At 44.6% G+C, this 16,391-nt stretch overlaps 1 protein-coding gene across 1 annotated transcript in view; it reads right to left on the minus strand.

Annotated features, from left to right (window-relative positions):
- The window catches only part of LOC147451613 (autophagy-related protein 2-like), a 37,145-nt gene extending 21,890 nt beyond the window's left edge, over window positions 1-15,255 (minus strand). The window contains exons 1-11 of the mRNA XM_086517510.1: window positions 14,958-15,255; window positions 13,639-14,672; window positions 12,740-12,852; window positions 12,598-12,666; window positions 12,450-12,508; window positions 9,200-12,352; window positions 9,010-9,122; window positions 8,743-8,926; window positions 8,548-8,661; window positions 8,358-8,465; window positions 8,137-8,272 (exon numbers count right to left, since the gene is read on the minus strand). Coding sequence (XP_086373636.1) covers window positions 8,137-8,272; window positions 8,358-8,465; window positions 8,548-8,661; window positions 8,743-8,926; window positions 9,010-9,122; window positions 9,200-12,352; window positions 12,450-12,508; window positions 12,598-12,666; window positions 12,740-12,852; window positions 13,639-14,672; window positions 14,958-15,170 — 5,296 coding nt within the window. The 5' untranslated portion in view covers window positions 15,171-15,255. The remainder of the gene's footprint in view (window positions 1-8,136; window positions 8,273-8,357; window positions 8,466-8,547; window positions 8,662-8,742; window positions 8,927-9,009; window positions 9,123-9,199; window positions 12,353-12,449; window positions 12,509-12,597; window positions 12,667-12,739; window positions 12,853-13,638; window positions 14,673-14,957) is intronic.
- Between the last annotated feature and the right edge of the window lie 1,136 nt (window positions 15,256-16,391).

Here is a 16,391-nt window from a genome sequence, read left to right on the forward strand (position 1 = left end):
CGCTTTCGTCTCGACATGGACGCTCTCATCACGGAGGAGTGCCTTCATGTGTTGTTTGCAATTCAACAGACTACCTTCACTAGAAGATTTGTTGTTTCTCCTCTCTCAGGATGTGATATGATTTTGGGCATTTGATGGTTTCGTGAGACTAACGCTCTCATTGATTTTGAGGCTAACACAATAACTCTCAATGCCAAAAGTGATTCTCCTACTGTCTTTCATGGAGTGGACATTGCTCCTTCTCCATCTCTCATTGCTAATATGCAGGACAAGGTTGAAAGGATTCGGGATAAGGAGATTCTCTCAGTCTCTCTTTCTCCACAACATGACACACAGGATTTGCATGATTATGAGAAGCATGATGATTTGAAGGATAATGATTTGCATGATGATTTGGATGACAATGACAAGCATGATGATTTGCATGATCAAGATGTGATTTCTCACAAGCATGATGAGTTGCATGAAGAAGATGTGATCGTTCACAAGGATGTGTTAGTTGATGCTTTTTCTAGCGAAGCTAACCTCGTTGTAGATTCGATCAATCACCAAGAATCAATCTTGGCTTTCGAGTCGAGGTCCACAGATCCCCCACAAGAAGATTCGATAGATCCCGAAGAAGCGATCTTGGCTCTCGAGCCTTAGTCCAAAGAGCCCTTACAGGAAGTATTATGTGTTCGCATGATTGATACGCACGCATTGTTCGAGTGTTTCATTCGTGACGGTTTCCTGTATTTTAGTCAACATCGTTATGTGATCCTTTTTCCTAGGCATGACATATTGTATGTTGAACACGTTTCTCTCATGGATGAGCACGAATGTATGCGGATTTTTCGTGAAAAGCTGAAAAGTTTGTATGTAAGGAAGTCACATTCCATGTCTCTTCCTTGGCATGACACAGTTGTACACAGAGCACATGATTGTATGAGCACCAAGCATGGGCATTTCCATTGTGATTTGCCACCGTTGATTGATTTCGATCAAACAGAAAAGATTCGATCTCATTGTTTGCATATGTTTGGTCAACGGGTTGTCACTCCGTCTCTATGTTCATCTACATTGCATACTTAGTCTTTAGAGAAGACAAGATTTTTTTTCCTTCACTTTACATGAAATGGGTATATTCATGGTTTTGTGTTGGAGATGGTTTCAGGAATTTTCACCCATGGAGATTCTTGAAGACGAAAGAAGCAGATCACTAGACGAAGTTGAAGCAAGGAAGGAGCCACAGAAGACTTTGTGTCGCTTTCGGTGCAGCCCAAAGAAGCAAGCGTTGCAGACCTTTATGAAGTTCAAGTAACGCACGACCCACACATCAGAGTGGGCTGGCGAAGAGTCCCTTCCAGGATTCCGGATACTGTTGGCGATCTCCCTCGACGCCATACAGTTCGGTACCAGTACCTCACTTCGAAAAGGAGGGGATGTCACGTGACACATCCCAACCCTATGTGTCCGTGGACAAGCTACACCATAGCAGGGTTCCCGTCAGTCAAGTCAGTTTAGATTAGCAGTGATCTGGCACTTTTATGAGTCTATTCGTAGACCGTGCATGCCAAATCACTTAGCATATATGCATATCCTACGGTTGCACACAGCATGATCATCAATATTCCCTTCAGAATCCATCAAATTCAGTCAAGGGAATTTTCCAATGCATTTATCCTATTTTCCTATTTTTGGTTATTTTCACTTATTATTTTTAAGTGACTTTCCAACAAAAGTAGGTAGCGCAATTTTGCCAAGTTAATATATAAGAAAACCCAAGTTAGCACTTTCTGGCAGAAGAGGCAGCAAGAGCTTTCCGCTCAACAAGCAACTTCTCAGCAGTACCCCCCCTCAGCACCTCCAACAGATTACCATCGCCATCCACTCACTTCTCTTGGCGTGCCTCGCCTACAAGATCCACCCTCTGGCGTTTTTAATCATCAGCAGCAGACCTAGCCCATAGCGATTTTGAATCACAGATTTCAGCCAAGAGCAGAAAATTTACTAACGCTAGCAACCAGCCCTTTCCAGCGTTTTTTTCAGCATTGAATAACCTGTCCCTCCAGCGTTTTTCAGCCTGGGAAAAGCCTGCAAGTTCAGCGATTTTCAGCCTATTACAAGGACCCAAAAACGCAGCCATAAGGTGCATCATCTCAACGTTTTTATTCAGCACAGAACCTTCGACAAAAACAGAGAATTTCAGCCATACGAATCATTCCCAAGACCATCCAGAACCTCAACAGTTTCCCCTTTTTGAACAACGAATAGAAGAAGACCAATTTCAGCCCTAAAGTCATCACCGTCGTCGTCATTGGCATAGTCCAAGTTGCATCAGTCCATTGCATTCGCATTGTACACCTTTGTGCAATCAAAGTTAGACCACTCTCGCCGACGAGAGTGGGGCCTTCGGAGGAGGGTTTTACAACCTCTCGGGTGTCGTATCTCTTCTCTCTCTATCTCTCAGTCTCATACACTTGCACGCACAGTGTCTATTCACTTTGTTCGTGATCATAGCACTTTCTCATTAAAGACGGAAGGCTCTCCCTTCCATAAGAACAAAAGGAACCTTGAGCACAGTTCGGAGCACTCATCTTGAGCAAAGTGCAAACATTCATTCCGCTGCACCTAACAGTTTATGCATGAGTATGGCTTGTGTCATGTCATGTGTGCAGGATGGATCGGGCAAGGGACTAACATTGGTATTAGAGCCTCTTCCTGCTCGTGCAGACGACATGGAAACGTGAAAACCCATTAGAGCTCATGAGGTTATGATGGCCTAGCGTGACATGCTCTCTACACTCTTTGCATAGGGCGGTATGGGACGCTACTAGCAAGAGAGATGAGAAGGGGGGGCACATGCAAGCCGATGGTGGAGTCTATGGTATGTTTTTCGTGGTCTTTTTCGTCCCATGCATGGACTCTTGTATGTGGAGGTTGATACTAGTGATCGTTACATGGATACTTGGTACATCTATTGTATTCATGGATGCTCAATGTGTCTATTTTTTCTCCCCCTCCGTATCCGTTTATGCATGAGGGTGCCTCAGGGGCATGTCCCTCCGTTTGTACATCCGGTGAGAGGGTTTCCATTGGATTGTACTTCAAAAGTGTTCTGGGAACACGGCCCTATGGTTAGGGTGGTTAAGGAATCCTATAAATAGGAACTTCGACTCATTTGTGAGCTATCTTGTGTGATCACCGCACTTGGACCCTAGGGCCTAGGCCCTTGGTAGCTCTACCCGCACACCCATTTGGTGTGGGCTTGGTGGTATGGAACACCAGCACTTGTGGTAGAGGCTAGCCCGTTGTTGCAGGCTCCCATGCTCGGGGGTGAGCCTATATTGGGACTGGCAAGGGACTGACCAGTGACAACAACCCTCACGACCACCTATACCTACTTTCAATCCCATAGTAGAACCATATCCTATGTATTTGGGTTGCTTTCCACATTTTCCTACATCCATGATGTCGGGTCCCAAACCATTGAAAGATGGTCGTTCTAAGGTCAAATTCAACAATTTTTTCTAGACTTAAAGATCAACTTAAAGCCTTGTAGTCTCTTGATGATGATGATGATGAAGTTGAACCAGCATCATCGCAAAACGTTTCAACGCCAAAACGTTTCGCCCTTGAAACATGGTGTTTCACCACGAAACGTTTCAGTCAAAGACTAGAGCACAATGAAACGTGGGACAAAACGTGCATGTATGGATTTTGCGGCCCGAAAACTCAACCACTCACTGAAACACGTTTCATGGTCTTCAACAATCTGATGTCCTGAAGTTTGAACAATGGATATCATGTTGTCAAGAAACAAGTCCCTGTTGCACACTGTTTTTGCACTGCAGAGTCTTGTGATACTTCGTGACTTTTGATCTATATGCGAGGGCTCCACGTGCCAACGGAAAAGAGCAGACTTTTAAGCACTTCAATAACAACTAAACTAAAAGAGATGAACGACACTGGAGACGGAGAGTGGAGGAGTTTCACCCCAAGAGAGCACTAGCCCCAAAGCCTGGCGCCCCTTTCGGTATTTCTTTCTATTGCTTCAACTCAGTACAACAAGTTTCTGCATCTTCACAAGGAAGCCTGCCAGAGAATGAACCCTTGCCACATATTTAAAGGCCCTTGCCCCTCTAAAAGCAGTTTACATGAAAAGCATGGAGTCCAAAAGCATCTGGTCCAAAAGCAGCCAGCGCAAATCCATACAGCTGCCACGTTAGCAGCCTGTACTCCAAAACGCGGACGTCCGTAGAGCTGCCATGTCATCAACCTGTCAGTGCAAATTACGAAGCTTCCATACATCTGCCACATCAGCATTATTTATGCAAGGGAATTTTATGTCTGTTTCCTGCTTTATTTTATTATTTTGGGCCCCATCAAACAGGTCCCATAAGTTGTCAAGAACTCTTTTAAAATTTGGGCCTCTCGTCGAGGAACTATAAGTTGGTGAGAACTTCTGTTCTCTTTTGTTGCTTCTAGGTTTTAGGCCCCTCCACCGGGATTTGCAAGATGGCTAGGGTTAGGCTCGGAGAGCCCTAACCCACCAGGTCTTTAGTGGCTTGACATGTCAGCACTTTGTGACATGATCCTATCAGTCCATCTCATGAAAAGGCCATCATATAACCACCTTCATTGATTGATAGATCAGACACTATCACACACACACACACACACACACACACAGAGAAATGAAATGAAATGTTATATAAACGTCTTCGAAAGGCCAAAATGACCTATGAGACCAAAAAGTTACAATTGGTGAATCTGATATCATGTCTGAGTACGAAAGTACAAAGAACTAACACTAGAAACATTAAGGAAATGAATCTGAAGCTGATTTAGAATTGAGATTTGGGGGGCGGGGGGGGGTGGTTTGAGGTTCAAATGAAATCTCTCATCAGTCGCTTTCGAATCTCATCCACATCCTCCATGGTCAGTACGTTGGTTGGGCGTCTTGCATGTCCAGCTAGAGTGATCTGTATCTTCTGCTGCAACCTTCGTCGATGGTGGGAGACCCCTCGAGGTCGTGGGCGTCTGGATCTACCTAGCTCATGGCTCGGTCAATCAACGTACCTCTAGTGTGGGTGGGCTCTGAGATCTGCTGTGGTGACTGCTCCTCTGCCTCTCCCCTGGCCTGTGTAAAGAAATCAATGATTCGTTTCTGAGACTCTCTCCCCTGATGTCCTCAGCAAGCTCTCCCTGAGTTTGCGTAATCTCTAGCAGGAACAACCCGAGACATCTCTGATCCTCGTATCTCATGACTCTAGAAAATGGTCTGAAGCCCTCTCTAAACAGAGTGGAAGCGGCCGTGTATCTCATAGTACGCCGGGCAATGACGTAGTGAGCAGCTCTGTCTCTGGTTTTAAGTGACATAGGTGACATATCTTGCCCCCTGTTGGCACCCCTCAAAATCGGCCAATCTCGATTTGGAGCTGATGTGAGGATGTGTGTATCTGCCCAATAGCGCATCATATCCCATGAGATAAGTGCATATCCATGTATGCAAGCCTAGTCACAAAACCGTCCTCCGTGAGTTGGAGAAGATGCTCTCTGTAAAAGGCCATCTTCGTTCCCAACTCCTGTGTCGGCTGTATCCATGTGCTCTTGGTATCCAGCTGAATCAGATCTTGGCGTATGAGTTTGGTGATCTCTGTCCGTGTGAGAGACAGGAAGGGTGCATCTAGGGAGTATTGAAACGGAGGCAATCTATCCATGCTGAAACCATGTGACTGAAACCATGTTGTCATCTATCCATACCAACATGTTGTATCTCCTTGTAGCGCTAGTTGTCGAGATAACTCGAGGGCAAGCCGAGCATATCTATCCCTAGGGAGATCCCATAAACTGTTGATAAAGGATACTTGGGGGGGGGGGGGGGGGGGGGGGGGGGGGGGGGTGCTAGCTCGGCTCGTGTAATCTCATGCGGCACTGAGGCCTTAGCCCGAATCATCCGAGCGATCATAGAGACTAGAGGCCTCTCCATACATCTCCATCCATCTGTGTTGCCAGATCTCCCATGAGGCCTTAGCCCGAATCATCCGAGCGATCATAGAGACTAGAGGCCTCTCCATACATCTCCATACATCTGTGTTGCCAGATCTCCCATGATGGTCTACTGAGGACCATAGAGGCCTCTCCATACATCTCCATCCATCTGTGTTGCCAGATCTCCCATGAGGCCTTAGCCCGAATCATCCGAGCGATCATAGAGACTAGAGGCCTCTCCATACATCTCCATACATCTGTGTTGCCAGATCTCCCATGATGGTCTACTGAGGGTCCCCATACATGAACTCCGTAGAGCATAGTTGAGGTCACTAGAGTGTCAAAAAGCCATAGCTTTGTTCACAGTTCCTAAAACTGAACCTGCGAACACATCCTCTCCAGTCGTCCCAAGGCTACATATGCTCTCGTCAGTCTAGTCTCTCATGCTCTCCTCAATGAAAACACCGGTCCACCGAAAACAACCCCAAGATAGGTATATGCATCTGTGTACTCCACAGTCTCCCGGCCATACGTAAATGTGGGTGCTGACCTCCTGACCCACTGTGGTGTGGTGTTTAACACCGTAACCTTGGGTTGACAGACAATCCACTTTCATGAGCAAATGTATTCAAAGCATCTAAATGATGTTGCATCCCCTTTGGAGAGTCAGAAATCAACACAATATCATCAAGAGATTGAGCAGCGATGAGACTAGGGAGAGGGGAGGGATACGGGGCACATCACTAGCAGAGGTATCACAATGTTCTTCCATTCAGAGATTGAGCACATATGAGACTAGGGAGAGGGGAGGGATACGGGGCACATCACTAGCAGAGGTATCACAATGTTCTTCCATTCAAAGATTGAGCACAGATGAGACTAGGGAGAGGGGAGGGATACGGGTACACCACTAGCAGAGGCAGAGCTGGGGAGATCTAGGAGTCCCAGGATGAGGGGATGCTCCCATCGAGGGAGGAGGCTGCAGCAGAGGATCAAATCTATATTGGTGAGACATGGGAGATGCCCTGTGCAGAGTCTCAACATGGAGGACATCGCCACGATCATGCATTGACCGATGTGAGCCATCTCCGGATTTTGATACACATATCCACCATTTTGTATATGTTCTCTGTGATACACACCCGCCTTTTTATATGTGTACCTCTCAGGCTCTTGATACCAAGCTCTAGTAGTGTTTTGTTTAGTTAGTTTCCTTCTTTCTTTTTATCCAGACCTTGTATCGAATTCACCATAGATTCACCATGATGTAACTCTCTGGTCTCATAGGCCAATATGGCCTTGTATCGAATTCACCATAGATTCACCATGATGTAACTCTCTGGTCTCATAGGTCAATATGGCCTTTAGAAGACGTTAATATAATACTTCATTTCTCTCTCTCTATTTTTATTTTTATTTATTTTTTTATTTTTTATTTTTTAAATTATTTTGATTTTGACTTTGTATCAGATCCACCACATTGTAACTTTTTGGTCTCACAGGTCACTTTGGCCTTTTGAAGACGTTAATATAACCTTGCTCGATATCGTTCAATCTCCAATACATAAGATATACCTTCATAAGTTCAGAATAGTCTCAACTCACAAATTATAAGAGGGACTAAAGCACTCATGAAACTATAAAAGCAAGGGACACAAGAAAAGAAAAGAAAAAACAAAAACAAAAACAAACAAACAAACAAATTAAATCACTTTGTTTGCTACAAAACAAAACTTGATAAAACTAGATAAGAGGCCAAGACATCTCTGATCTAGGATCTCATAACTCTAGATAGAGGCCCAAAACCTTCTCTAAAGAGGCAATGAAAGCGGCCATGTATCTCATAGTATGGTGTACAGTGGCATATATAGCGCTCTCTCTCTCTCTCTCTCTCTCTCTCTCTCTCTCTCTCTCTCTCTCTCTCTCTCTCTCACACACACACACACACACACACACACTGTGGGTGGTAGCCCAAGAGGCTTGGTGACCCTGTGGTCGAGGTTTCCGAACCAAAAAGTTGTAGATTTTGCGACATGAGGCTATATTGGGGAAGAACAAAAAAAAGCAATATGAAGAAATAAATCCTTGATGGAGGTCCTTAAAAAGCCCGGAAACATGAACGGTGGGACAAATTTTAAGCATCTCAACAGTACAAAGCCGAACCTTTGCGTATTCCTTGAAGTAGACGGCGACGATCTCGTTTGTACTGTTCAGCTGGAAGAAGAACCAGTTTAGCTGCACCAGATCCGACAGCAAATAAAGGCCGGATAGGTCCCAATCCTTTCAGCAGTTTATGAATCTAAAAATTCCACAAATAATTTCAGTTTCCAGAACAGTCTGCTTGACCCTAGGCTGCAGTAATTCACCAGAAGATTTTTAAAAACCTGGTTTTGTGATATATCTTCCATCCATTCTGCCACCACTATGCTGGAAAGAGTTTCCCACCCACGTACTGCTGTAGTTCTAACATGCTTTAACTCCAGCTCAATACCCTATACAGACGATCCTTACTTGGCATCAATAGTCTCTTATAAAAAGAAAACATCAAGTGCTCTAAATCATCCTTAAGATTACCTTCCATGGGACCAGATTTGCAAGCTCCGCATAATTTCCACATTTGAGAGCACCAATGTCTACATGGCGTGGAACATAGTCAACCCTGATACTAAAGGATTGCAACTCACAAATCTAGGGGGGGGGGAAAAAAATAGTGAGTATTCTTGAAGCACATTCAGTACTCAAATGTGGCTATGACCTTCAACGAAATACCTGAAAGAAGGGAAGTAAGGCATCTTCAGATCCCTCTGCAACCTTCAATTCAAAGCTGGAATATGAAGAAGCCACTTCATCATTACCCTGAGACGAGAGGGCAGGTGCACTGAAAAAGTTTGCCAGGAATTCAACATGCCGCTGGTCGAGGTGTAAGAGAATTGGTAATAACTGCACAGACAACCTGCAGCAGAACACATTAAAAAGTCACAAGCTAAGCCAAAGAAGCTCCCAGCGGGCCAGCTGTTTGTAAGTTCCATATATTACCGATACTCCTCCACTGGGACCAAAGGATTAGGCCTCACAGATTCAAGCTCTAACTTCAAAGCTTTGGCAGATGACTCTCGAGGTCGAGATTTAGACCAGTGGTAGCCCAGAACCTTCAATATTGCAAGAGACACATGTTAAATTACTTAGCAGGCATATAATGCATAAAACACAGAGAAAACTGAATCACCTTTTTCCATGGTGCATTCTTGCTGCAATCGTATATGCCGGCCTCCTCGATGCTTAGAGCCAGTCTTGATGCATAAATACCCATTCTAGGAAAAATGTCGTATTGGAGGTTCACACCATGCAAAATTAATTCCATACACATCTCGTTTTGCCTTCCACCAGTAGCGTCAAGGTCTTTTCTTTTGCTAATTGGCCAATCAGAACCCCTATACAACCTCCACCGCAACTTCAAATCCTGAAAGACCACTCTACCAACAGATTCTGGATATCGAAACGAAAGACCAAACCTCCTTTTTGAGGAATGTGGCAGGTTATCTCTGTGCTCTTGGGACCCTGATCTATTATCAGATTCTTGAACATGGTTTTCTACAACCTTGAATCTTCGGCCGTCATACCAACCTCCACTACCATCAAGTCCACTCCGTTTGTTGAAATCATCAGACAGGGTTTGAGAGGTTTGAATTGATGCACCCTCAACTGAGTTACAATAATTTTGGGACGATAAATGAGGAGAGGATGTTTTGATGGCATAGTAGCCTTCGATGAAAGAAGGAGCCTCCTCAAGTTTTGCTACAGGTGTTCGAAGACTTTCCTCTTCCCCACAACCCTGAGACCATTGCTCCAAGGACCTGTATTGACTAGCTTGTGCTACATCATCACCTGGCTGAGGGGATTTACTGTGCAGCAGAGACTTCTCATGCATTGCAACCAAACAGTTGCAACAAGAATGTACAGAGTAACCTCTAGCTAATAAGCAGGCATCTTCCAAAAACCCTTCCAAAAGAGCAGCACTCTCGCTGTTAGCAATACTGGATCCTGACAACGCGTTTGCAGAGTCACCATTATCCAACTGATGTCCAGGGATCTTTTCAATACAGCAATTGCCTATATCAGGCTTATCACTTTGTTTTGAAACAGAAAGCTCCACCGCAGGGGAAAATAGCTGCTGTAATTGGGCAATCAGCCGACCGAAGGCTGCCGTAGTGTCATGGCAAGTATCAAGTCGTAGCTGATTATTTGCACATTCAGCTTCCCATTCCAGGCCATCAACACCATTGATGTGAATGACAGCTTCCATCACTGCTTCTCCAGCAACTTTGACATACCCAGCCTGATTCAGAGATTCTAGCGTGAAATCCGTGAAATCCAGCACATTGCTTCTCCTCAAAGTGGTGTCAGTCAATAGAAGTGCTACATCTCTGAGCCAAATCTCGTAACTCTTTCTGGCACTGTTTGAAGTTGCATTACTTGACACATGAACAGCAGCAGCAGCTAACAAACAAGCAACTGGATCAAACTGTTCTGTAGTATTCCTTGCTCTGAGGATTGCTGCAGACACAGCTTCTTTGCCAGGCTCATAGCACAAAGCGGCATCATGTAAATCCAGTGAAAACCGAACATGGTCGTTAGACAAGGAAGCATCTTCTCCTGCTTCTTTAGGAAGCCTCACAATACCTGTTTTGGTTGTTGGAAGGCAATTATTCTCATAGATAGCATAATTGTTGGAAGGCTCATCATGCTCGCTGAAAAAAGTGATCAACCCCGGTAACCAGTCAAGGCGGCCGCCATGTGCCATGAATGTACAACCTCCCAAAACAACGCTAATCAACATGTCTTCTGGATGGCCTCCACCATGCCATGACATAACTGAAACTTCTATGCCAGAAGACTTTGTCGCCAAGACATTTCCTCCTCCCCCATCACCCCGACCAAGTGTATCATCATTAAAGGTCACAAGCTGTAGTTCATCATTGCTTTCATTTGACAGCAAGCCCTTAATACAGCCATTCCCATGACGCACCCAAAAGTAGCTTGCATTGTTAACCATGCCTAGTTTCACAACATGTAACATTTGAAGTTTGCAGAATTTTATTGTGTACATTTCCCAAGAAGTGTTTGTCTTTGTCTTCAAAGAACTGGAGCTGTCGAAATGTGGATGAAGCTGTATTTCTGCTTCTCCTACGTCCACAGAGACAGATACTTGATTATTGTCCTTTTGACCATTCAAACTTTGCTTGGACATGGTCACTGCAAGTAGCGACGTCAGAATATCAACTGCAATAGTATGTTGAGAGGCCAAAAGCTCAATTTTTGCTTTCGGAATAGCCACAAAAATACAAGTTGATGAAAAAAGTGAAATGTCTCCACGTAATTTGCGGTTGTTTTCGCTCGTCACATCAGTTGCCGTTACCGCAACAAACTCAGAACTCGTCTTCCCACCGCCGATCCCGGCTTTCTGTTGTTCAGCAATCCCATTCCATGCACGCTCTACAAGAGACATTCCTTCACCAATTTTTGTTTTGATAAATATCTCTACTGTGGCGAGTTCAGGACTGCATAATGAGATGCTGAGAACCGTGTTTGCATGAAATTTTAAAGGAGAGTCCTTTTCAGAACCTTCACTTTGAATTGATGGAGAAACAAGGTAAAGATAGCTTTCTTCAAAAGCCAGAATAGCAGAGCCAATACAAAGCTGATCACCCACACTATCCGGGAGTCTCAACTTGACCATGGGTCTCCTGAACTTTTCAACAGGACACGACAAATCTAGGCATAGCATATGATCTTTCTGAATTGCTGCTGACCCTGATGAATATGGGGAGCAGACCCATAGACGTATGCGTGAAAAATACATGTTCAAATGCACTTTTTGTGTAACTCGAGGAGAAAAGCCAGAATCAGGGTATGAAGCCCTCTCGCCATCACTGGCAGAGATACCAAAACTCTCAGCCCAATTCAGAAGGGTGCATAAGGTAGATGTATCAACCCACACAACCAGGGGTTGAAAATGAAAGCTATATTCTGTGAGATCCTGCCTTCTACGATTTCTTTCACCGTCCAAAATTGGCGGCAGCTTGGGCTTGGCATCCACCTGCAAACCCGCAAGATGCCCTTGATCTGACAACCGTAAAAAGCACTTCCTCAATAACCCACTAGCTCTTCTTGTCTGTGACCCTTCAGAAAGGAAAACAGGAAACTTGGGCACAGATTGCTCTACCAACGCCTGTAAAGGTTGAGCTGACACACGAACAGTCTTTGAGAGGATGTCCTCATCCAGCACATGCACAAGGTCAGCACCTTGCTTTTGATATTGTACTTGGTATGCTTCAATGTGCTTTAAAAGCAACTGCCAATCCAATCGCCTTTGGGACACCTGCAACAACAGACCATTCCATCAATCTCATTGCAATTATGCAGAAGAAGAAAGGTGCATGACAGAACAAGCACCCTGCACCTTGATGAGATCCTACCTGCCCAGAGAAGTCAATGTCTCCAACGGCAATCTCAATGAAATGGTCTCTGGAAAGATCTGAGCAAGGGATGAACAACACTATTAAAATTCCAGAAATCCTACATTCAGTTTGAAGATCAACTCCAAAATATCCGTTACTTTCTCACCTTCTTCAAGTCTTACAGAAAATCCAGCTATCTTCACATCTATGACATGAGAAACCTGCCTTGCAGATGCTGTTAAAAGAACTCGATATCAACAAGCAATTCAATGCTTCCCAAAACTACAAGCACTAGCAATAGGATATACCTTGTGGTGGTAGAACAGATCCAAACAGCAGGCTCGATGCTGCTGATACAGCAGTAAAACCTGAACATGTTGACGTCCATAGCCCACTTACACAATCAAAAAATTCTTCCGTGCTGCGAAACAAAAGGCAAACAAGCTGCTGCTCAATTTGGCTTTTCAACCAATTAAAGAAAACGTTTTCGTTTGTTAGACTTTTCAGTTTTTGACAAATCCACCATTACTAGGCAGCAATTGGAGCATCTTTAAAAGCTCATTGCTGAAAAATTTTGCATGGGGGATTTAAAACGAATGTCTGATAAATTAAGCAATCTACCCTTGAATTGGACTCAAGTTTATTTTGGAAAATCTCCACAAATGCAAGAGTATTTTGATGATTCTCCCTATTGCCTACTAAAATATTTTATCTTGAAGGGTTATCTTGGAAGGCTGGACCTATTCAAGAAGTTGTCTCTTGGAGTAATATTTATTTGTTTATTCTGTCTTCCTTGAGGACCAGCAAGCTTGTCTATCACTTGCAGTAGTGCACACCCTGAGACTAGGGGAAAGCAAACACTACCAACGCAAGGTTGCAGTAGCAGTGTGCCTCTGAGAGAAGGTAGATAGCGCCTTATTTTGATGCATAGGCACAGTGTACCCTGAGGTTATGCTCTTCATTGATACTACTGCATTATGAATGCCTTTCTCAATGCCCAACTATGAAAGCAGGAATATGACACTTAGATGCAAGTCTTTGTGAATCAAGGGTGAATAAGCACACTTGTCCAACACAGCATCTTAAATGGTGTTGCTTCAAACTAAACATTGAAACCTAAAATGTGAAATGAGAGTAGATGGTGAAAATGGAAGAACACAGGGATTAGATAAAAGGGCCGGCTATCTCCAAAGGCAAACATTAGTACCTGGCAGCAAGATCTTCCTCTGACATCGGTGCTTTGAAACCCTTCTCTCGATCATTACAGTGCGCCCAATCAGCAAAGTAATTTGCATCAGAAAAAAGAGTGTATCTGGAATAATTACAATCAGAACCAAGCCTTCCTGGTTTATCAGGTGTTGCTTCTTTGCGGTCCAGCATGCCAGCAGCTTTCCTGGCCAAAAAAAACTCACCACTGCTTGGTGCAATCTGACTAGTTTGGTCAACACCTTGAGCAGTTGCCACCTCACACCCATCTGTCCCATGGTATGAAGAAATCATTTTCGACAGCCGCTCAATTTGCTGGGCAGTGAAATGCAATTTTATGTGGTCTAAGCTGACATCAAAATCTATTTTTGGCATATCTGAACACCCTGACTTTGGATGTAGGCTGATTTTAACTTGTCCTGACAAACCTGCCTCATCTTCCATCAAAGAAACAGGTCGCCCACAGCCTTTGCTACTTCCTTCTCCTGAGCTCAACTCTTCTCGACCATCACAGCAAACATCTACTACCTCCAAGCACAATTGTTGAAAGCTTATGTTGCTTGTAAAACTAGAGGACTCTTCACCTTTTCTGTCTCCTCCAGTATCTGCCGACCGACTTACACTGTATTCTGCAGATCCAATGCGACATAACAACATGCAGTGAGAAGCCAAGTTGCTAACCTCTGAAGTACTCAACTTGGGCATTTCCTCTATTGCAACGTAAACCCGATTTACAACAACATGTACACCAAAAAACAAACGCTTAAACAAATCTGCAACCATCCTGACTCCTTCTCTGACAGGTGAGTATGGGTTTCCTTCCACACCAACAGAAGCCACACCACAAGTGTCTGCTTCCAACTGCGGTGGTTCAGATGAGGATTTGAATGGTGCATAAGGTTGAGATTCATCTGTATTTTTTGGTGGAACAAATTGTAGCTCCACTCCATCAAGTTCAATATAGAGGTGGGGCAATAATTTTATAGTGACTCTCCCAACCGAACCTTCCTTCAATGCAAATGGGTATTTGCTGAGCTGCATAAAGGCAAACAATCCAATCAAATTCACAACACAGGTAAAATTCACTGACCTGCATAAAGACAACCAATCAGCCAATCAAATTCACAGTACAGGGAAGCACGAACCCCAATCCAGGGAGGCAGGCAACCTTAACATGCATCATCACTATTTCCTTGGAAGGAAAGCGGGCCGGGGGGGGGGGGGATCCAAAACAAAGCTCCAAGCAGACACGGGACCGGGTTCCAGATACGCACAAGATAGGTATAGAAAGCAAAATGAGAAAAAAATGAGTGACAAGACCTTTGCGTTGATGGCATCCACGTTCAGGACGACTTCGTTAAGATGGGAAACAGAGCAGAGATGGAAGTCGAGCTGATCAAGGTCCAATTCCCCCAGAATGTAAGGCCCGATGTACTTCTTCAGGCAGACCTTGAGAAAGCGTCTGAGTATCCACTGTGGCATGCTCATCCCGTCCCCTTTGTCTTCGCTCGCCCAGCGAAGCAATCTCTCCATCTTCTTCTTCTTCTTCTTGCATCGGTAGCAGTGCTGACACAGCGATTTCTTAAGAAACGTTGCGCGACGCGCGCAGAGAAAGTGTTAAAACTTGATCGTGTCGGCGATCTTAAAGTTCGAATTTACGACTGGCCCACAATGGCGTGATCTGCAGATGCCACGTATCAAAAGTCCAAGAGCTCTAATTTTGCTTTTGGCCTTTTCCACTAGGTAACTCCTGGCACACCTTAAAAAAAAAATCATTTGTTTATGAGATGCCACTACTAAGATTCCACGGTACCTCGTGAGAAAAAACCATCACCCTACCTGCCTCCCTCTCGTCTGCCGCTATTCTCTGCAGTGCCTTCAATGTTGCCTCCTAACTCCCTTTTCTGTCGCTCTTCCATAGCAAGGACATGCCCGAGCTCTACTAAGTCTCATCTCTCCGAAATCCCATCTCCAAAAAGGGGCAAACAACGGAGCTTCTTCCGTTCATATCCTTGACAACTGCAATACTTTGGCACCTTGCTGCGTATGCTCTACGCCATGGCTATTGCTCTTCCTCAAATTCTGTTCTTGCAACCTTCCAGCATGTTCAAGTGCAACCTTGCTGCTATCATTGCTCCTCTCATGCCTCTCATGTGCCCCTACTAGCCAAGAACCATAGCAACACCGACCTCTCCAGCCTTCACAGATCTACCAGAGAGAGAGAGAGAGAGAGAGAGAGAGAGAGAGAGAGAGAGAGAGAGAGAGCCCTCATGCGGGAAACAATGGAAAGAAAGACGCATGGCCTCCACCTGCCCGCCCCTCCTCTTCTCTTGCATCTGAACGCCAAGGCATATTTTTAAATTCTTTAAAACTTCCAATTTGAAATGATTGGGGCCTCCCTATTGGCTCCTACGAAAAGAAATTCACATATTAGGTTAGGTTCAAGTTAGATCTTGGGTTCGAGTCACCGAGGCGGGGTCGCAGGTCAATGAGCTGACAATTTTTACCTCCGTCCATTCCCCTCGAGATCCCTGTAACTCATCGCGACCGTTGATCCAAACGCTCGAACCTCGTTTTAGATGGTATTACATGCACGTCATGCGGCAGCCCAACGCCCTAACTACGCACTTACGTGTGTTTGCTTGTCCCCAAGGCGAAGCCAATGTCTCATGAAGTGAACTCGGACAGGGCCAAAAGTAAACACAGACCAAAAAAGTAAATAAGGACAAGTCGGACGACGTCCGCGCTTTGTGA

The sequence above is a fragment of the Adiantum capillus-veneris genome, chromosome 8, assembly GCF_014529385.1.
Source record: "Adiantum capillus-veneris isolate H3 chromosome 8, ASM1452938v2, whole genome shotgun sequence".
Lineage (NCBI taxonomy): Eukaryota > Viridiplantae > Streptophyta > Polypodiopsida > Polypodiales > Pteridaceae > Adiantum > Adiantum capillus-veneris.